General features: G+C 35.7%; 1 protein-coding gene across 2 annotated transcripts in view; it reads right to left on the reverse strand.

Moving 5' to 3' along the window:
- Positions 1-23,224, reverse strand: part of BRINP3 (BMP/retinoic acid inducible neural specific 3) — a 430,978-nt gene that overhangs the window by 143,216 nt on the left and 264,538 nt on the right. For both annotated transcript variants that reach the window (XM_036867990.1, XM_036868000.1), the window contains one exon: positions 8,045-8,150. In XM_036867990.1, the coding sequence (XP_036723885.1) occupies positions 8,045-8,150 (106 nt within the window). The remainder of the gene's footprint in view (positions 1-8,044; positions 8,151-23,224) is intronic.

A 23,224-nucleotide genomic window follows, 5' to 3' on the forward strand; every position in this document is an offset into this window, starting at 1 on the left:
AGAATCCTGGAAACTGGGACTTCCCTGGTGGTCCAGTGGTAAAGAATCCGCCTTCCAATGCAAGGGACGCATGTTTGATCCTTGGTCGGGGAACTAAGATCCCACATGCCGCGGGGCAACTAAGCCTGCGTGCCACAACTACTGAGTTTGCGGCCTCAACGAGAGAGCCCATGTGCTGCAAACTACAGAGCCCATGCGCCCTGGAGCCTGCACACCGCACTAGAGAGAGAAAACCCGCACGCCACAACTAGAGAGAAGCCTGAGCGCCACACCGAAGAGCCAGCCCACAGTGAAAAGATCCCACATGCCTCAATGAAGACACCGCATGCCACAAATAATACCCGAGCCACAACTAAGACCCGATGCAGCCAAAATAAATAAATAAATTAAATAAATTAAAAAAAAAAGAATCCTGAAAATTATAGAGGTGTTTAATATCTCAGACTATCTGATTTTGTTTTTTAAACTGATTTGATTGGCATTTGACTTAATTGATCAGAATATTTGGTTATTTTTATATAATGTAGATAGAACCTATCTTCCCATACTTTTGAAAAGAGATGTATGCATTTATTTTACACTACTTGATTTCATATAGTTTTCAATACTTTCATATACCTTTAGCTCATGTTCTATCAGCTCACATCTACATAGATATCATAATACAAAGGATTTGTGGCATCAGCAAAAGAGTTATGAAATGTTGCTATAATGCTTATCTCATGCCACTAACAACACATAACTTTATATGAGTTTATTTTTTATATGATCACTTAGGTTGACTACAGGGAAACTATTAGACTGATTTAATTATTTCACAGTTTATTTCCTTGTCATGTATTAAGACAGCCTTAGTGATACAGTTTATTTCTTTTCTACAAGCAAGTTTAGTAAATTTGCTAACTCTTAAGAAAATATAAAAAATGAAAATAAGGCTATAAAATTAACATTCGGAGATCTCTACTAGTTTTTACATTTTAGCATTTCTTGCTACATAGAAAAATCTAATCAAAAAGGTAAATATTCAATGTAATAAAATAAACATAAAAGTAAGGGAAAACTTAGTCAATACCTAACTGCTATTTACTACAAAATTTGATTTTTACAACTTTTACATGTCTCCTTTCTAACAAAAACAAAAAAACCATAATTTTTTGATACAACCATCATCTATGAGGTTAATTCAATTAAAATCATGAATTAGCATTTAGGAAAAAGATCTACTTTGTAAATATCTTGACAATTATACCTATCTCATTCTTTCAGGTTAATTCTCCCATAGGTGGGTCAGGAAAAGTACGTTTAGCACTTATATATTTACTTTATTATTCATTTTAATTTTACCTCAAATAAATAACATTTATGGAATGCCTTCCATTTGGAAGAGACTTTCTAGGGAAAGTACAAATATGAAGATGACCGAAACATATCTCTGCCCTAAAGGTACTTGCAATACACTTAGGAAAAATAAAAGAAGTAATATAATATGTAATATTAGAAGTATGTAATAATATTATACAATAGTACTTAATAACTACTAGAGTTGGGTTACCGATATTTCACTAGGTATGATTAATTGTTCCATAAAAAAGGTAGACTGGAAAAGTATTTGACACGTGGATATGCTTCAACATTGAGAGGTTTTTTTGTGGCATAGGATAATACCTTAACAACATCACACACAAATGAACTGTGGAATATATTTTTTAAAATAGCAACTAGTAGTATTGTTTTAATACATATGCAGTATAAGAATGCAATGAGTGAGTTGCTTAGAAAAATAAATCTAGAGTAATGTTATTGGGGTTCCCATAACAGGGTGAAGTATATGGAATTAATTCATTTGTATTTAAATGATGTTTAACAATGAAGGTACTCTGAGTGGTATGTTATTTCGATATAGAAGATATAAAGAAAAAAGATCAGTTTAGACGGAAGACTAAAAAATATCTAAACTAAGGAAATGGTGATCAAAAGGCAGTTTAGGAGACAGGAGAAGAGGAGTGAGAATCTACTAGACACTACTTTATTTGATGTAAGGCAGGTGAAATATGTCAAATGACTTGAAGGAATAAAATGATAAAGCTAGAAATATTCTTAAATGATTAGTCCTGTGGGTCACCAAATTACTGTATAGTTGAGAAATATCTAGGGATTGCTTCTGACAATTCTGCCATTCAGTGTTAAAAACAAAGTGAGAGTCTCTGTTAATGTGACTCAAGAGTCCAAATATACTTATTTTAATATTGTATGTTTTAACATCGCAGGTAACTGTAAGTCTATGGACCAGATATATGGAACCTGCTGATTATGTCAACCTTAATTTTACAAAAAAACACCCCCCAAAGCAAAAAGAAATTCAGAGAATTTTCAACTATAATCTCTTCGAATATTTTCTCAGACCCTTTCTTTGTCTCTTCTTTTTCTGGGACCCCTATAATTCGAATGTTGGTGCGTTTAGTGTTGTCCCAGATCTCTGAGACTGTCCTCAATTCTTTTCCTTCTTTTTTCTTTTCTGCTCTGCAGCAGTTATTTCCACTATTCTATCTTCCAGGTCACTTATCCGGTCCTCTGCCTCAGGTATTCTGCTATTGATTCCTTCTAGAGTATTTTTAATTTCATTTATTGTGGTGTTCATCATTGTTTGTTTGCTCTTTAATTCTTCTAGTTCCCTGTTAAACGTTTCTTGTATTTTCTCCATTCTTTTTCCAAGATTTTGGATCACCTTTACTATCATTACTCTGAATTCTTTTTCAGATAGACTGCCTATTTCCTCTTCATTTGTTTGGTCTGGTGGGTTTTTTCCTTGCTCCTTCAGCTGCTGCATATTTCTCTGTCTTCTCATTTTGTTTAACTTACTGTGTTTGGGGTCTCCTTTTCACAGTCTGCAAGTTTGTAGTTCCCGTTATTTTTGGTGTCTGCCCCCAGTGGGTAAGGTTGGTTCAGTGGGTTGTGTAGGCTCCCTGGTGGAGGGGACTGGTGCCTGTGTTCTGGTAGGTGGGGCTGGACCTTGTCCCTCTGGTGGGCAGGGCCACGTCTGTTTGCGTTTTTTGAGGTGTCTGTGAACTTAGTATGACTTTAGCCTGCCTCTCTGCTAATGCGTGGTGTTGTGTTCCTGTCTTGCTAGTTGTTTGACATGGGGTGTCCAGCACTGGAGCCTGCTGGCTGTTGGGTGGAGCTGGGTCTTAGTGTTGAGATGGAGATCTCTGGCAGAGCTCTCGCCAATTAATATTATGTGGGGCCGGTAGGTCTCTGGTGGTCCAATGTCCTGGACTTGGCTCTCCCACCTCAGTGGCTCAGGCCCGACACTCGGCCAGAGCACCAAGACCCTGCCAGCTGCACAGCAAGAGAGAAAAGGAAAAAACAAAACAAAAAATGAACAGACAGACCCCAAGACAAATGGTAAAAGCAAAACTAAACGGGCAAAATTACACAAAGAAACATACACACACACTCACGAGAAAAAAAAAAAAAAAAGGAAGATAGCAACCAAACCAATAAACAAACCCACCAATGAAAACAAGCACTAAAAACTAAACTAAGATAAATATAAAACCAAAAACAAATCAAATGCAGAAAGCAAACCCCAAGTCTACAATTGCTCCCAAAGTCTACCCCCTCAATTTTTGGAACATTCATTGTCTATTCAGGTATTCCACAGATGCAGGGTCTATCAAGCCAATTGTGGGGATTTAATCCGCTGCTCCTGAGGCTTCACAGGGAAATTTCCCTTTCTCTTCTTTGTTCCCACAGCTCCTGGGGTTCAGCTTTGGATTTGGCCATGCCTCTGCATGTAGGCCACACTTAGGCATCTGTTCCCTGCCCAGACAGTGGAGTGTTAAAGCAGGGGCTGATTGGGGCTCTCTTGCTCACTCAGGCCAGGGAAAGGGAGGGGTACGGTAGTCATAATTGAAATGTGGGGCATGCCTGCGGTGGCAGAGGCCAATATGATGTTGCAACAGCCTGAGGCCTGCTGTGTGTTCTCTCAGGGAGTTGGCCCTGGATCATGGAACCTTGGCAGTGGTGTGCTGTACAGGCTCCCAGGGGGTGGTGGGTAGTGACCTGTGCTTGCACAAAGGATTCTTGGTGGCAGCGGCAGCAGCTCTAGCAGTCTGTGCCCGCCTCTGGAGTCCAAGATGATATCCGTGGCTTGCCCTTGTCTCTGGAGCTTGCTTAGGCAGTGCTCTGCCGTCTCTGGAGCTTGTTTAGGCGTTGTTCTGAATCTCCTCTCCTTGTGCACCCAGAAACAGTGGTCTCTTGCCTCTCCAGCAGGTCCAGACTTTTTCCCAGACTCCCTCTCGGCTAGCTGTGGCACACTAGCCCCCTTCAGGCTGTGTTCACGCAGCCAACCCCAGTCCTCTCCCTGGGATCTGACCTCCAAAGCCTGAGCCTCAGCTCTCAGCCCCCACCTGCCCCGGCAGGTGAGCAAACAAGCGTCTCAGGCTGGTGAGTGCTGGTTGGCACTGATCCTCTGTGTGGGAATCTCTCTGCTTTGCCCTATGCACCCCTGTCGCTGTGCTCTCCTCCGTGGCTCTGAAGCTTCCCCCCGCCACCCCCAGTCTCCACCAGTGAAGGGGCTTCCTAGTGTGTGGAAACTTTTCCTCCTTCACAGCTCCCTCCCAGATGTGCAGGTCCCATCCCTATTCTTTTGTCTCTGTTTTTTCCTTTTTCTTTTGCCCTACCCTGGTTTGTGGGGAGTTTCTTGCCTTTTGGGAGGTCTGAGGTCTTCTGCCAGCGTTCAGTATGTGTTCTGTAGGAGTTGTTCCACATGTAGATATATTTTTGATGTATTTGTGGGGAGGAAGATGATCTCCACATCATACTCCTCCGCCATCTTGAAGGTCTCCCCGATAAATAACTTTTAAAAACAAATATTATCTGTTCCTTGAAAACTCATGATTTAATGAATTGATAGAGCTCTGTTAATTAGTTTATGGGGTTTTTTTTGCTAGAAATATAAATTAATATAAATTATTTCAATATAAATTATTTGCCTTCTTTTAATTTTTATATGTGTAAAGCTTGAGAAAATTTGTTCCAACATACCAATAAACAATAGGAAAGAAAAAATGTTTTAAGCAATATCATCAGATTTTTATTACAAGCAAAAGATAATTGCATGGTGTCCCATCTTTAAAAGTTACATTAAATCTTATATTTGATAATAATGCCGTCCTTTGCCAATTTTGATGAAATACAACATTAGGAACTAACTGATCTGTCACCTAGTCATATGGATCATTCACCTTCTGGGAATTTTACTAAAAAGTTACTACCAAGATTTTATAACTTTTAATTACTACTGTTACCCTTTCACTCAAATGTACTTTGCTTGATATGTTAAATTCATATGGGGTTGAAGAAATTGGAATATCATTAATTTCAATATGTATTTGCTCACACTTCTTATGAATTACTTTTTGTCATATGTTTTAAATATATTTTATTAATAATTTGGAGTTGTAGATATGGATATTTCAGTTATTTTTTTTTTTAATGTCTGTTCTGTACCCTAATTGGCAAAGCCAGACAGACAAGCAGGTAAATCCAGCTTACTCACTGCCAGAAAACATTTCATTTCATTTGTTTTCAGTCAAAATCAGTGTGTTAATGTGTAATGCATCTCTCTGACATCTCATTTATGAATGTCAATTCCAATATAGATAGTTAAGTCATGGAATTCTTTCTGAATTTGTTGCCTAATGCTGTAGCTTCAATAATTCTTATTGATGCTTTCTTTGCTCTGATAAAATTCTACTTCAGGAGTAATTCTTCTTCTTCTACAAGAGGAGAGGTTTGGAAGAAGAAGGTCAATACTGAAAAACTCTTATAATTCTAGATTCCTCTCAATAATAGAGCTGAATTCAGAAGATCTCCAAATGGGTCAAACACTGATTCTAATGCTTCACCTTGTGCTTACAAACAAAACAGGAGACCCTAACTCTCTCTTTCTCTCTCTCTTTCTTTCTCTCTCTCTGTATATATATATACATATATATGTATATATATATACACACACACACACAATATGTCATCTATGTCTATATCCATCTATCCATAAAACCAACCAACTTACTATATAACTGTATAACTAACTAACTATGAAAGACACAAAGACCTCTGGTGGTACCTTAATGAAAGATTCTTCAGAGACACAAGTTTTTCCAATTGCCACATATAGTGATCCAGAGTTTTTTATACCCTTTAAAGAAATGTATCATGGTAAGGTTATTACAGAATTTGTGAATGCTTTGCATTCTTTTTCAAAGTGGAGAAGAGCTACTATTAAAGGTAGATTGAAAGGTGAATCAACCTGATACTTGTACTATAAGTACAGATGAAATTTAAGAAAGAGTACAAGGGAAATTGAGGGTCTCGATATTGATTTCCTAATGTCATGTTTGGAAGGATCTTTGTTCATTGGGGTACAAATATAGTTGCAATAGACAACTGAAAATATAGGCCTAGCAAATAAAAAAGGTGAAAGAGATGCAGGTTTCTGCCTTACAAAAATTGAGGAGAGTAGAAATAGTAGTTATATAAGGAATATTGATTCATTTATTCCTTGTGTTAATTTTTCTTCAAAGAAGATGGGAGGCTGAAGTTTTGTGTTTATAATATAATATTTTTAAAACTGAACACAGTGATTCACAAAGAGTAAAAATCAATAAATAGTGTTAATAAATAAAATTTAATAATAAATCAATTGAAATAAACATATTTGATATAAACATGCTTTGTCTTTTTCTATTAAAGTTAGTACTCTGATGGAAAGTTAATACATACATTTAAAAAGGAGTGACTAGTAGAGAATTACAAGTAATATTGATAGATTGGGTTTCTATTTAAATTAGAGAAAATATTTCAATAACTTTAAATCTAAAATTGACAATGATAAATTGGATAGCATTTAAAGTTTAAAAATGTTAAGTGCTTTCTTTGTGATTTTTATACAATTTAAAATGAATGAAATTCATTTATTATTTAGGGTAAATTTAAATAACCTGATGCCATTACATTTTTTAGATGGAAAAGTTGAGGAAAAATGGCATAATTTCTGAAACTTTTAAGCATTTTTATGTAAAACTGAATAATGTAAATATAGATCTAACTTCTGCAATTAAAAAAGGTAGACTAGAAAGAACAACTCAAAACTATCCCTTTGATCAGTCAACTTAGTTTAGATGATCTGTCATCACAAAGACATTCTGAATTTATTCAACTAGTACGTGTTTAAACATGTGGATTCATAACCTTTCCCTGACTGCATGAATGAGTGATATACACATCCTTATAACCAGTTAGGATAATATGTATTTGTTAAAATTATTATTTTAAAAAGTCCTCTATTGAATTATCTCACAAAATATAGTAATAGAAAGAAGATGATAAATTACCTTTATCATATAATGTATCTTTATAAATGAAATAATGCAAGTATAAGTATTTTGTTAATATATTCTTAAGTATATTTCTGTTTGTCAGAAGAGAAATGAAGCCTTAATTATCATATTAGTTTATATTTAAAATGTCAAACGTTCACATCACAGTATGCATAAATATGGTTGCGATTTTTATCAGAATCTATAAGGAAGAAGTCAAAGCTCAGGGAGACCTATCGAAAAACTGCTACTTACTGAGACAATGATTACTGTATGGAAGAAAAATATTATCACAAAACATTCTCAATTGTTATCAATTACTTAATTTAAGAAGTAAAGTGAATTTTGACATTCTCTTCATCTGGTCTAGAATGTTCATATCAGTTAAAAATTAGGAGATTAGCCTTTTATGAGAACTCTAAAAGCCTAGTACTGCACATACAGCTTGAAAGAAAGAAAGAAAGAAAGAAAGAAAGAAAGAAAGAAAGAAAGAAAGAAAGAAAGAAAGAAAGAAAGAAAGAAAGAAAGAAAGAAAGGAAGAGAGAGAGAGAGGGAGGGAGGGAGCGAGGGAGGAAGGAAGGAAGGAAGAGAGAAGAAAGAAATCACAACTGGATAACTGTCATTCAGGCTCATAGAGAATTAATGAAATTGTACCTACATACCTTGCAACTGAATCTTATTCTCAGGACTCTGAACCAGAACAGAACTGACAGAATCTAGGTTGTCATAGTTACTACAGCCAAGAGGACCCGTCCGTGTTTCTGTTACCTAAAGAACAAAACATCAACTTTATTTTATATGCCGGACTTTACCGTGTTCTTTCCATTCAATGTAGTTGCCACACACTGATATTATACATCTGACAGTAAACATCACTAAAAGGTCTAGGATCTGATACACACCAACAGTACACCTAAGCACAGAGGAGACAAATGACACCCTTTATCTTCAATTCCATTTCCTTCTCTTTGGCCAGTCATCAATCTTCAGAGAAAATAACAGAAGCCCTCTTTGGTCAACAACATCCTTCATATAAGGTAACCGATTTTACCCAAGATAAGACAGAGCATGCTTTTAGGTAGAGAGCAAGTTTGACTCATATGAAAATTGTTTTTTGTTTGTTTATCTTTCCTCAATAAATCAAAACCATTTACCAGGCTACGGTCTGAAGACTGATATTATTATTTTATTCTTCTACTTAAAAATCTATAATTTCCTGTTCTTTTATGGTGGTATCAATGTCTAAATTCTTCTGCTTGGCTTCCATCTGCCCCACTTCTCCCAGCAGGCAGGTGATCTTGCTGTCCAGTTGGACTTTGTTAATTCTATGCCTTTGCTTATACAACATCCTTCACCTTATCCCACCTTTCTCCTTTTGGATTAATTGGTTTTCTCTATCCTCACGATCAACCTCATGTTCAAACACCCACACAAAGTAGTCCCTAATGATTCCCACTTGTATTACTTCACTATTTCTATAAAGTTATGGTTTGCAGGGCCCAACCTTAGCACTTAATTATGGAATCACATATTGCAGAGTAATTTTTTTCCCATGGGTGTCTTGGATGGATGGTATCAGGAGATGAGGAGGCATTTAATCAATTATGTCTGACTGGAAATTTGTCCTGAGGATATTTTTTTTTTAAACCAAGCATTTTAAAGCAGAGGAGCATTGTAATCATTTTTGTGTTTTAAAAAGATATTCACAACAACCAGAATGGTTTGCAAAACATCATTCAGCTCATTTTATTTCGCAGTTCACAGCCACATAATGGCTTCCCATCTCGCTCAGGGTAAAAGCCAGAGCCCTTTTCCATGGCTAAAAAGATGCCCTATTTTCCAGCTCCCTGTTACCTCTCTGAACTCATCTCTCTTCCACTTTTCCTTATTTACTCCACTCCAAGCACACTGGCTTCTTTGCTGTTCCCCAAACACATGCTAGTTATCCTCCTGCTTCATGATTTTTGACTTGCTGTTCCCGAACCTGGAATGCTCTTCCTCGAAATATTTCTAAGCTCACTCGTTCACTTTCTTCAAGTTTTTGTTCAAATGTCTCTCTCTCTGGACTTCTTGGACTAACCTATTTTAAATGAATATACCTTCCCACATTTCCCTCTTCCAACCATTATTTCCTCTGCTCCTTACATTGTTCTATCTTTTCCACAGTGGTTTTCTGCTTCTAACATACTGTATAATTTACTCACTTAACATGATTATGGTCAACACCTCTTATTAGAATGCAAGCTCCACAAGTACAGAGAATATTGCCTATTTGTTTACTGAAGTATTCACAGAACATATTATGTTCTGGTATAAGCCCATAGGTATTAATATTAAGACAAAGAGAAGCAGAGAGTGTGAGGGGAAAACCAAACCAAGGAAGATATTAAGGCCATTATCAAGATGATGACGGCCTGAATGGAGCAGTGGCAATATGATTTATCTGAAGAAGATGGACTTTGAAAAACAATTAGAATGGGCAAGATTATGAAACATCGAAAATGTACATGATGGAAGGAGGGAAATGCAACAGAAGTTTCTAGCATAAGTGATAATATTAAGATATGGGGCAAAGAAGCTCCACTGTGAAGAGAATGTAAGGAAGCCTGGTTTTGATTATTTTGACTCTGAGTTGAATAACACTCTTAGTTGGAAACATCCAGTAGAAGAAGTGACAATGTAGATATATTTCTTAGAAGTTATGTCGAAGATGAGATTACTATTTTAGGAATCAAGAACTTATAGGTCATAATCAAAGATAGGGCGATGGACGCTTTAGCTCAGATGCATGGAGGGAATGCATAATTGTATCATGACAACTCTACCATATTTTCTAAACAACAAGTCCTTTAGAATAACTGAGATTGGCTATGAGCACACAGCAACAACTGGGAATGTGATTTACTCTTTCTCTAACACCGCACTGACTGTGTAGTCCTCTACTGCTGTTCTCTAGTGGTGACACAGAGTATCCCTTATTTTGTTCAGGAAAATAATTTCTGATGTTGATATGTGTCACATACATGCATGTGCATGTATACGTGTGTATGATTAATATTAAATATAAATTATTAATCACAAATGAGTAAAAGGAAATATTTATAATTTAAGATAATTTAAATCTTCATCTTGTCCTATCAAGTAGCTTAACTATTTTCCCCCAACACACACAAATGTATACACACCACATTAATATAAAGAAATTCCAGTGTTTGTCATTTTTAAGGAAGTTTTCTAAATAAAAGTGGCTTAAAGCACATACTCATTGACATAAGAGATCTTAGAAATTGGTATGCAATCTCCTGAACACTTAACTGTTGAAAGAGGATAAATAGTATTATTTTATCTCATTACAGACAGTCCCTTATGTTCAGTTACTGTGTTCTTGAGAATAAATGCAGAAGATTTAAATAACAGTCTTATAAATTTAGAGGCTTGAATATCTCTATCTACCTCTATAGCTATAGATCATTTTATTCCCTTACCTTTCACAGCATACAATAATAAAATATAGTATATCCTACTGATGACTTAATTTTGTTCTTTATCACTCACAGCTGACTTCACTGATCATTGTCTGATTTAATATAAAAATTCACAAACTCTAGCACATTCAATGATGCAAATCCATTTTTCCAATTGTATTATATTTTAAGAACCTTACATGTCAGCATTAATAAATGTGTCAATACTTATTTTATATGTTCAATACTAGTGAAAGGAATAAAAATGAAAATAAAGTAATAAAAACTAACTTATTGTACAAACAGTTCTATAGAGATGTTAACTCTACCAAAAAATGAATTATGTAGTTGTGCCACAAAGAGCTTGAACTTTTGTTCATCAGCTGACAGATGAACATCCGATTTGGGGGTCTCCATATATAATGTGACAAAGGAAGAGTTATTCAATAGCTAAACTTAAAAATGATTAAGTGCTTCCCTGGTGGTGCAGTGGTTGGGAATCTGCCTGCCAATGCAGGGGACACAGGTTCAAGCCCTGGTCCGAGAAGATCCCACATGCCACGGAGCAGCTAAGCCCATGAGCCACAACTACTGAAGCCCGCGTGCGTAGAACCCGTGCTCCGCAACAAGAGAAGCCACCGCAATGAGAAGCCCGCCACGGCAATGAAGAGTAGCCCCCGCTCGCCGCAACTAGAGAAAGCCTGCGCGCAGCAAGCAAGACCCAATGCAGCCAAAAATAATAAATAAATAAGTTAATTGATTAATTTATTTAAAAAAGAACTCTAAAAAAAAATGATTAAGACTGACAATAACCCAGTACTGATAGCATTCAGTGTTTTGATAAATGACATATAGAATGAGAAAAAAATTTTTTTTCACTTATCTCTTGGTGAGAAGATGAAACAGGGAACACTGTTTTTAGGATACAAAAATGATGTTCTTTCTGAGGTGTTACATTGATTTGTGGTTTTATCTGAATATTATGAGGAAAATTAATGTTCTTGAGGGGCTGGGAAATTGAAAAGGGGAGTGGAATGTACAGAAATGGAAGACATGGCTAGGCCAGCTGTGGAATGTAAATTCAAAACTTTTCAAAATGTATTTAGCACAAATTTGTCTTCAAAATGTAACAAATGTGCTCTTCTCTAATTGACCACTTATGTGAACTGTGTTTAAATATATTGTTAAAATTCAGAAAGGATATTAAAAGTATAGTAAATGGAAAAAAATGCCCGTGTTTTCATTTCAACTTTTCCTATATTGTTTCTATTTTGTTTCATTAAACTGATGCCTATTATTTTCACAGTTGGAGAATTTTACAGAGAGTAAAAGAAAATAAATAATATTCCTAATTCAAAGAGATGACTTGGAAGTAATTATGTAAACAATAATATAAATTCAACTTTATTTAGGTTAAAATAAAGTGGTATAGATAATTTAGTTGGAAATAAAAAGTCTTTGTTATTTTTGATCAAATTTTCTGAGTCTTACACGTTCTTAAGATAATATCATGCCACAACAATGCACTGGAATTATAAAATTAATTCAGCAAGAATTAGTTGAAGAAAAACTATCTCAAGCAAAAAAAATAAACTATCTCAAGGAAAAAAAAGAAAAAAGTTAAAACAATGAAAAAAAGTGGGACCAAAAAAGAGTAAACAAACAAAAACACATCACATTCCTAAAGGAAAATAGTACTATTAGTACTATAGTACTATTAGAGAGTTCATTGTCTTAAAATTAACACATTATATATTTAAAATATTTCCAGTCAAAATCATAATCATGTTATATAATTTGAAGAAAATAGACTTAAATGAGAATGCTCAGGTCACCATCATAACTCCACTGCTTACTAGAGAGGAAGCGATCTAAGGTTCAAGTTTCTATCTGATGAAATGGGTAAAATTTTCTTACAGCGTAAAGAGGTTGTGAAGAAAAATGAGATAATCCATGATATGTGCTTATCATGGGCCTGGACCACAGTAATGCTTTCACAGTAAATGTAAAATGTGTGTAAATGTTTACTATTAAAAGGCAGAGGCACAATAACTCTATGGTAAACTTACTGGAATCATTCATAGCCCACCTCTCAATTAAGGCTGTAAAATCCTATTATTTTTTCTGACATCAGTGCTGCATGTTAACATTTTTCTCTGTAGACAGAGAAAGGGTGTCTGTGTTTTAGAACATCCTAAATCAAACTCACCCTTAAATGAGGCTATGCACAAATTTTGTACATCACATCGATATGCAAATCAAGTACAATATAGTAAGAATAATCCACAACAAGACTAAATCAGAAATATTGGTATAGAAAAAACAATGGGTAGTTCAACGGCATAGAACAGAAAAGAACATGAACGGAAAAGAACAACAACAGCAACTACACTGAAAATAGAAAAAGTTTCCTTATCTCTAGTGTAAAAGACAATCAAGGAGTCTCTCAAAAAAGTATGCTTGTATGAGAAAATCTTTATCCACACTGAATGAAAAAAGTGAAAGAAAATGTATACGCACTTTGTAAAATTATACATACACGTATATTATAAATAGCTCTGTGAACCTCCTATTGCTCTAAGCTTTTTTCAAAATGAAACAGTTTTAGTTTACCATTTTAACTGAACTGATTATTGTTTATCAACAACATAATAAAATGCATGATTGTATGAACAGTGTATCTCTTATTGCAAATCTGTAAATACACATTTTTAAAAGTTTATAATGTTCCTAGAAAATTTATCTGAAATCAAGAGGGAGAAATATTTTTACCTCCTAAACTCAAAACAAGATAGGAATGTGTCTATTCTCTATTACAATGACTTGTCATCTATAAACTATTTATTGATCATATGATAATAAATATGGAATAGCAGGATTATTGTTTGTTCCAAAATGTCATTTTTAATGACAAAATTAATAAATGTGCATGTTGGAAATTCAAGCAATGAAATAAACTGAAAAGCCCAGAGGAACAACTACTTTCCCCCGATTATATATTTGCCCTCATCTTTTTATCAGACTTGAAAATGGTTAAAATTAGGAGCAACTGCTATTCACGGCCATCGTTTATTCACAGCACCAAATTTTCATGTGTTTACATTTTTACAGCCATTTTCTCCTTAAAAATATTGCATTTAATTTGTTTCAAAATTATATTAGAGTATATTGAAACAGTTTTTGAATAATTTCATATCACCATTGATTATGTATATGAAACAATAGAATACTGATAAGTACAATCTGGTTCATTTACAAAGAGTTATGTGCAGAGAGAGAACCTAGTGTCTCCCTTGTGGATTTGATTATCTTTTCTAGAGACCTACATCTTAGCTAGAGAATACAAAAGAAATGCTAATATTTAAGAGAGGATCTTGCCTATCCCGTATTATAGTAAGAGAAATGCATTTACACAGGGGGCTGGGGTGGAAGGAGCAGTGAAATTGGTTACTGGTACCTACATCTGGATGAACTGCAGTACCAGATACTGCCTACATTGTTTAGTGTGGACCACATTCTTCCATATTTCATTCAAAAATGCCATACAATATAGTACACTTCAAATGCCACTTCTGCCAGAAATAATCTTTTTAATCTTTAATCACCTAACACACTTAAAAATTTTTTTTTTGTTAAGAATAAATTAGAGGACATCAACCATATTTGTCTCATATTGCACTTCTGACGTCTTAACAAGTTTTCTCACTTAATATAAGAACTGGTAATTTCTTTCAAATAAAAATAAAGATGTATTATTGTATAAATTTTTCCTCAAAAGTTATTCATTTTACTATCTCTTTATTAAAAAACATCAGTTAGCATCATTGCAATCCAATAAATGACTCATATCCAGAATATATGAAGAAATCTATAGGACTTCTGGTTTCCAGTTCTGCATATATGGAGGTTGGAAGTCACTACTCCCTCCTAACAACAAGTCAAACCCTAACAATAAGGAAAACATACTGGAAAATCAACAACTCTTCTTGGACTCATCAGAGAAGGGAGCAAACTGCTACCCCCAAGATTGGAAAGACAGGGAATAAAGGGAGTCACAGCTCAGAGCAGAAACTTGAGAGTTGAAACAAGTATGGGAATCAGTGCTAAGGTAAGAAAAACTGAACTTCCATTGACAAATGGCTAGAGAGTAAGTGTGTGGAAAAGTCTGGGAGTTAAAAACTCCAGAGGGACCTAGTCATAAAAAGGGTCCTCATCATATTTTGAGATCTACCTCCAGGAGCTCGATCAGGTTCCTACAGTAAATATTAAAGAAAAATGCCCTCTTGCTTCCCACAGTGCGAGGGGAAATGGAACCATTTTGAAATACTGTGGAGCCCTCTGCTCTCCTCTGCCCTCAGGGGAAACTAGTTAACCAGAGCCTAACTCTCTGTGGGACTATCTGAGCCTAACCAACCTAGGGGAAGGGGAATAACTAATTCCAGCCCACTTTAGTCATCTTGTCCCACTCCAGGGGTGAGGAAGAAAAAAACTGAGAAACTCTCGTGAAGTTTACAGTCCAAAGGCATAGGCTCCATAAAAGACAGACCAAACTATAGGACCATGGAATGCTTCCCCTTCCCCACACCTCATCATCACATTACTAAAGGCCTGTTTATAGTAGTTCCTTTTACCCAGTACATCATGTCCAGCTGTCAAGAAAAAAAGTACAAGTTATACCAAAAGGCAAGAAACACAATCTGAAGAGACAGAGCAAGCACCAGAACAAGACATGACAAAGATGCTGGAATGATCAGATCAAGACCTTAAAACCACTATGATTAATATGCTAAGGGCTCTAATGGATAAAGTAGACAGCATACAAAAACATAGACAATATAAGCAGAGAGATGGAAATCCTAAGAAAGAATGGAAAAGAAATGCTAGAGGTAAAAAGCACTGTAACAGAAAAGAAGAATGCCTCTGATGGGTTCATCAGTAGACAGGTCTGAGGAAAGAATCTCTGAGCTAGAGGATATATCAATAGCATTCTCAAAACTCAAAAGCAAAGACAACAAAGACTGATTAAAAAAAAAAAAAAACAGAATAGAATATCCAAGGATTGAGGGACAATAACAAAGGGTGTGATACAAACATAATGAGAATACCAGAAGGAGAAGAAAGAACAAGGAACAGAAAAAAATATTTGAAGCAAGAATGACTGAGAATTTCCCCCAAATTAATGTTCAAGATCAAACCACAGATCCAGGAAGATCAGAAAACACCAAGTAGAAAAAAATGCCTAAAAACGATACTAGGCATATCATTTTTAAATTACAGAAAATCAAAAATAAAGAAAAAATCCTGAATGAAGCCAGAGGAATAAAATACGTTACCTATAGAGGAACCAAGATACGAATTACATCTGGCTTCTCCTCAGAAACAAAACAAGGAGACACTGAAATATTTACAGTGAAATATTTATAGTGTTGAAAGAAAAAAACACCAACCTAGAATTTTGTACCCTATAAAGTTAACCTTCAAAAATGAAGGAGAAATAGACTTTCATACACAAAAATTGAGGAAATTTGTTGTCAGTAGACTTGCCTTGCAAGAAATGTTAAATGAAGATCTTCATAAAAAAGAAAAAATATTATAGGTCAGAAACTCAGATCTATAAAAAGTAACAAAGAACATCAAAGAAGGAATATGTGAAGACAAGATAAAAACTTTTTATTTTTCTTATTCTTAATTGACCTAACTGATAATAGTTCATTCAAAATAATAATACCAAAAATGTATAAATTATGTATGTTTACATATATATCTTTTGAGTATATATATCTTATGTGTGTATTGCATATATATATACACATATGTGTATATATATATATATATATATATATATATAAGTGAAATGAATGACAAAAATGATAGAGTAATACAAGGGATGGGAGGGAAAATTAAGCTTATTTTGTTATTATAAGGTATTCACACTACCCATGAAGTGGTATAGTGTTACTTGAAAGTGGACTTGAATTAGCTATAAATGTATATTGCACACTCCAGGATGATGACTAGAAGACATAAAAAAAAAAAAAAAAAAAGAATTATAACCAATATGCTTCAGAAGGAGAGAAAATGGAATAATATAAAATGCTCAATTAAAACCACAGAAGGCAGACAAAGAGTGGAGGACAAAAAAAGGAACAAAGAACAAGGGCAACAAATAGAAAACATTAATGAATATGGTAGATATCAATAATCACTTGGAACATCAATACATCAATTAAAAGACAGAAATTGTCAGAATGGAGCAAAAAACAAGGCCAAACTATAGACTGTCCACAAGGAACCCACTTTAAATGTAAATCTACACATAGATTAAAAGTAAATAAATGGAGAAAAATATACCATTCTAACGCTAATCAAAAGAAAGTAAGAGTATAATTACATAACTATCTTAATTTCAGACAGAGCAGACTTTGAAGCTAATAAAGTAACAAGGGATAAAGAAGGGCATCACACAATGATGAAAATGTCAACTCTCCAAGAAGATATAATAATAATATGTATGTGCCTAACAACAGTGCATCAAGCTATATGAGGCAAAAATTAATAGAATTGTAAAAAGAAATGGATGAATCCAATAGCTTAGTTGGAAATTTCAACACCCTTCTATTAGAAATGGACAGGCCCAACAGGCAGAAATGTAAGTAAACCTTACTTACAACTTACTGTTGTAAACCAACAGTAAGATGGCAACAGCAATACTTAAAAAAACACTTGACAAACAGACAACATTAGCATCTAATGATCATGAAACTCTGCAATTTCCTTATCAGGAAATTTAAAATAACAATGAGGTAGCATTATCCATTCCCGACTGTCTTGAAACAGTATAATGACAGAATATGCCAAGTGCTGATAATAATGCAGAAGAAGTGTAATTCTCATACACTGCATCTGGAAGTGTAAATTAGTACCACCGCTTACACTTTAGAAAATTCTTTGAAACTATCCACATAAGCAGATGGAGGCAAATCTTATGAGCCCGACCTACAGCCAACAAAAATATGAACATGTGTGTAACCTAAAGACACATGCAAATAGGTTCATAACAACACCATTCTCAATAATCCCTAACAGAAAAAAAATCAAAATGTTAATCAATAATTCAATGTATAAGTAAATTGAGGATTTGAATATTGTACCACAATAAGAATAAATTAAAGTCAATGGCACAGAATAACTTGAATGAATCTCACAAATATAATGTTAAGTGAAATAAGCCACATATATTATGCTTCCTCCAATATGAAGTTCAAAGTCAGACAAAAATAATTTATGATGTTACAAGCCAGGATGGTGGTAACACTTTGTGAATAGAAGTTATAGTAGAGGATATAGAGGGACTTCTTGGATTCTGGTAATGTTCTGTGTTTTATATAGATGATGGAAGCTCAAATGTGTTCCAATCTCAATACTATGATTTTGCACTTTTCTGTATATATGTTATATATCAGTAAAACTTTACCAATAAAAGTTGGTTAATATTCTCCTCATGAATTACATCAGGGCAGGTACCATGTCATCTACATCTATATGGATATCTATGTATCTATCTATCTACCTATCAATTTATATATCTGTCATCTATCTATTCATCAGTCATCTATTTATACTACAATACTAGCTTGGATCTTTGCACATGTATCCTTTCAAATTATTATTATAATGTGATTTTGTAAAAAGAATGTGCTAAAATCTGACACTGAATGATTGTGAAAAACAAATGACTTATTTTTAGATTATTAACATAATAGCTTACTTAATCAAATCAAATCCCCTTTTAATCATCTTAAAATATCATATTTATTTTATCTTTTTTCAAGGCCACAATTATGCCTATTCTATAATTGCAGATATGCACATGATAAATCAATTCTATATACTAGGTACTAACTTATAATCATTCATTTTTATTTTGTAGTTACTCATAATTCCAAAATATATACTTATCTCTGACAAAAAGAAAATAGCCCTTTCCTAACAATCTCATCTATAGGTATAACAATAAAATTATGATTATATAAGCAAGCTAATTAAATATTCCATTTTTCCTAATGGGAATTAATTTTTAGGTTTACTTTGGTTAAAAGTTTTGAAATCCTTTGCAAATAAATCATTGTTTGATATTAAAAAGATAAGAGTTTACTGAATTTCTATAATTAATACTCAAAACAGAAACCCTAATAATGACAACAGTATCAGAAAAAGACCCCATGGGTCTACTTGGAAAGACTTCTGAAAGCAACGATGTTTTAAACAAAATTACAAGCACTATTTCCCAAGAGTAGAACATTATTTGAGAGAGTAAATGTACTAAGAATCAGGAGACTGAAACCCTCAAGATATTTTAATATCTTACTCCTTTTTCTTATCACAAAATTTTCTTTGTTTCAATATGGCAATTATAAAATTACAATCATCTGCTTCCATTTTTTTTTTTTTTTTTTTTACTTATTTAATGGTAAACTCCCTATTCATAGTTAAACACAGTCCCTGGCACATGGCAGAAATTCAATAATTGTGAACCAAATTGGTGGATAAATATTTACCTTTTAGTTAGAAGTCTTTATTTAAAAATACTTTATTTAACATTTCTGAGAACCTTCTGAAGCAAATGGAGCAGTGCTAGCATATATAAATTTTAGAGCTATCGGGAGTCTTAGAAATCATCTAGCCTCACCATCTCATTACACAAATGAGGTATCTGGAACCTAGGGAAGTTTTACCATCTCCCTATCACATAAGTGAAATGAGAGCTGCAACTGGGTCTTGAACCTCCTGACCCAGTCCTGTGTCCTGTTTGGCTATTGGCCCAGAGGCCTTTTTATGCCGCTGCTGCTGCAGGGCCAGCTGCATGGCCCAGATCCTCAGCGGCCGCATGTAGGCCAGCGAGCGGAACACCCACTGCTGGCAGTACGCCTCCGGGGTCTGGAAGGCCAGGCCCCGGCGTTCCCACACAGTACGGTAGCAGCCTTCAGCCGTGGCTGGCTGCCAGCCCGCAGGCCACACCCACACAGACTCCATCAGACTGAACACTGGATCTATCAGGAACACCATGGGGCTGCATCCCATTCAGAGCTCCCATGGCCCCTCCTGCAAAGGCCTGGACATTGAACTCAAAGATAGTTTGGAGAGCACGGACCACATGTGGGGTAGGAAACACCTCGCTGTGTCCTTCTCCTAGGCCACTGGCCCTCAGGAACCACTGGCCAGCACGCTGGTCAGACATGATGCTATAGGACCGAGGCTGAGAGCTGCAGAGCTGTAATAGTGGCCACTCCACAGCAGTCTCTCATAGGCCTCTTGGCCCCAGCTAAGGATGGAAGAAAATTTATCCTGGACCTCCTGTGCCCCACACAGAGCAGCCGTCTTGACCATCACAGCCTCAGCTGTCAGCCACAGTCCTCCAGAGTAAGCACTGGGGTCTGTGGTGACCCATCCACCATAGGTTTGGTCTGCACAGCCTCCATTCTCAATGAGTCCATCTTGGTCCTTGTCAAACTTCATTTCAGACTCCATCACAGCCAGACACACAGGCCACATGTCCCTCAGGAAGCACTGGTCACCCATCAGGTAATAGTCCCAATAAACCTGCAGCACAAACTTCAGGTTCAGGCCCTTCCAGTCTGCCATTAGATTTCTAACTACCTATATATATATTTATAAAACTGACTTTTTTTTTTTTTTTTAAACCTAAGCCCACCCAAGTTTCCTAGTGGACTAAGGGTAAATGGGCCATATGATCATTTTCATGTGTACTGCTCATTTTATTCACTTGGAGGAGCTTTAAATTTATTTATTTTTGCCTGTGTTGGGTCTTCGTTTCTGTGCGAGGGCTTTCTCTAGTTGCGGCAAGCGGGGGCCACCCCTCATCGCGGTGCGCGGGCCTCCCACCATCGCGGCCTCTCTTGTTGTGGAGCACAGGCTCCAGACGCGCAGGCTCAGCAGTCGTGGCTCACGGGCCCAGTCGCTCCGCGGCATGCGGGATCCTCCCAGACCAGGGCTCGAACCCGTGTCCCCTGCATTGGCAGGCAGACTCTCAACCGCTGCGCCACCAGGGAAGCCCCAAACTGACATTTTTTAAAAAGCTGCATTTGTGATAGCTATAACTGACGATGTTACATAAATGGTAACCTTGTACCTCATTATATGAAGTCTAAAGGGATATTGTCATTACACTATAGTTGGCTAAGAGTTTTCGATGTATTCAATATTAATGTGAAAAAAATAAAGCTTCACCGCCACAGGGCAGTTACTAACAACAAACACAGATTGCAACCCGGTTCAGGGCTGTGGCATGCTATGTGCATTCTGGCAAGAGTTATTAGGCCACCACTGCACATGTTAATGCTACTGTGAGCCTGAATGCCACTTCCCACGGACCTGAGAAATTACACTTTAGAGAACTCCGGAGCCAGAGGCTTTTTTCTGTTGCTTCACATAAAAAATAGATGTAATCTCAAATAGCATTCATTACATTTGTTTTAGAAATGAAAGAAACAGAAGAGGTAAAACATTAAGAATGATTTTACTTTCTTTATTGGTTATTCTATGAATTGCAATCTCATTGCCTTTTAGTTGTTAAAGCTACTCAAAATTATCATGAATTTTAAGACGCAATGGCAATTTCAGAATACAAGTACAATTTTTTTGGAGTTTGTGTAAATCATGATATAAAACTAACAGTGTTTTGTAATCATTTTCAACAATGATGTTGTCAGCTATCCTATACAAGTGAAAATACAAAACTAGGAGTTACATGAAATGCTACGTTGAATATAACAACATCACTGAAAAAATGGGATTAGGAGATTCTTCAGCCCCTATTGCCACTCCCTTGGAGAAAGTAACCTCTAATTGCAAAAGAACATGCATGGCTCTTTCCTCTGGTTTTTCTTATTCATTTCCCAAATGGTTTGGATCCAACCACTCCAAGCCGTTCCTCTATCTTGATGTGTTTTCTCTCTTCTTTGATGGAGTAAGCAAAGAAGCAGTTAGGTTGAATATACCAAAGATGTTATGGACTCTAACCTACAACTGAGCAAATGCCACTAAGTTCACAAACAAAAACCTGCTGCCAGGACGAGTGAGCAAAGGGTAACACTAAACAGAGCCACTTACTTCATTAATCCTGTTATATAAATTATTTTATCAGTATATTTCTAAATCTATCCAATCTGCCCAATTGGTACTCACCTGGAGTCTCAGTCAAGCAGTTAACGGTGAGCTGATGCTCCAGATGATATAAACACTAACCAGTTGACTTATCTACTTTGCTTCCTTTTGAGAGAGTAGCTAAAAATATGCAGATGCAAATGTCAAGTGCTGGAGGAAAAGCACCCATCACCATATTAGAGGACGATGGCAGCTGAATCAAGGGTGCTGCCACTCTATCGTGGCTGGTAGTGCATATAAAGCACACCCCGGGACAATCTATCACTGTCAAAATGCCAACTGCAAAACGCTCTGCCATACTAAGATACTGAAGCAGGGCACCTGGCTAGAATAGGCTCATGTTGTGTCGCAAATTTAATAAAACTATTTCATCATTACTATTTTTAATTTTCTCCTTTAATTTAGGAGTCAGTAGAGTGTATCGTAACATTTCCCACGGCTTCCACTATTTTATTTCAAAAAAATACTCTCGCTAAAATTGTCGCATGACTCCTCTGAAATTCCACATTTAATATGACTGTTCCGAACTACTTATTAAAACATTTCTTATTGCTTCTGATTAGAAATGGAAAACTTTTTATTATAGTCTTTTGAAGTTTCAGCAGTATTGAATATTTCTGAATTCCTTAAGCATATCAAAAGCTTCTCACTTCAGTTATCTTATTATAATAGGACAACTAATACCTGTGCACAGACTGGCTAAACTTTCATAACTAGAGTGTCATATTCTTCCATTTGTCACCCAATTAAACAAGCGCCCAGAGAACTGATAAGTGCACCACACTAAAACTCAACAGACAGAGGCATAATTAGAGGGACAGAATTGGATTTCTTGTTTCAACTGGCCATTACAGAAACGGTTCTGTTGTCACTCTTTTCTTTCTTTTTTCCTTTCTTTCTTTCTTTTTCTTTCTTCTTCCTTCCTTCCTTCCTTCCTTTCCTCTTTTTTGTCAAAAAATAAATTGGCTTTGCTCACACACAAAACAGGGCAAATTCAAATTCTTTAGCAACTGATTATCACTAAAAGTCAGCACTAAGATGACTTCAAACGAATTGAAAAACTGTAAGAGAAGGCAGAATCTTATAGCCCACATAAATTACATATGCGTTATTAAAATTCTAAGAGCCAGAAAAAAGCAATAAATTGGCCAAGTATGTCAGCAATATCAAAACCATATTCTTCAGTGCTGTTCT

The sequence above is a fragment of the Balaenoptera musculus genome, chromosome 1, assembly GCF_009873245.2.
Source record: "Balaenoptera musculus isolate JJ_BM4_2016_0621 chromosome 1, mBalMus1.pri.v3, whole genome shotgun sequence".
NCBI classification, from domain to species: Eukaryota; Metazoa; Chordata; class Mammalia; order Artiodactyla; family Balaenopteridae; genus Balaenoptera; species Balaenoptera musculus.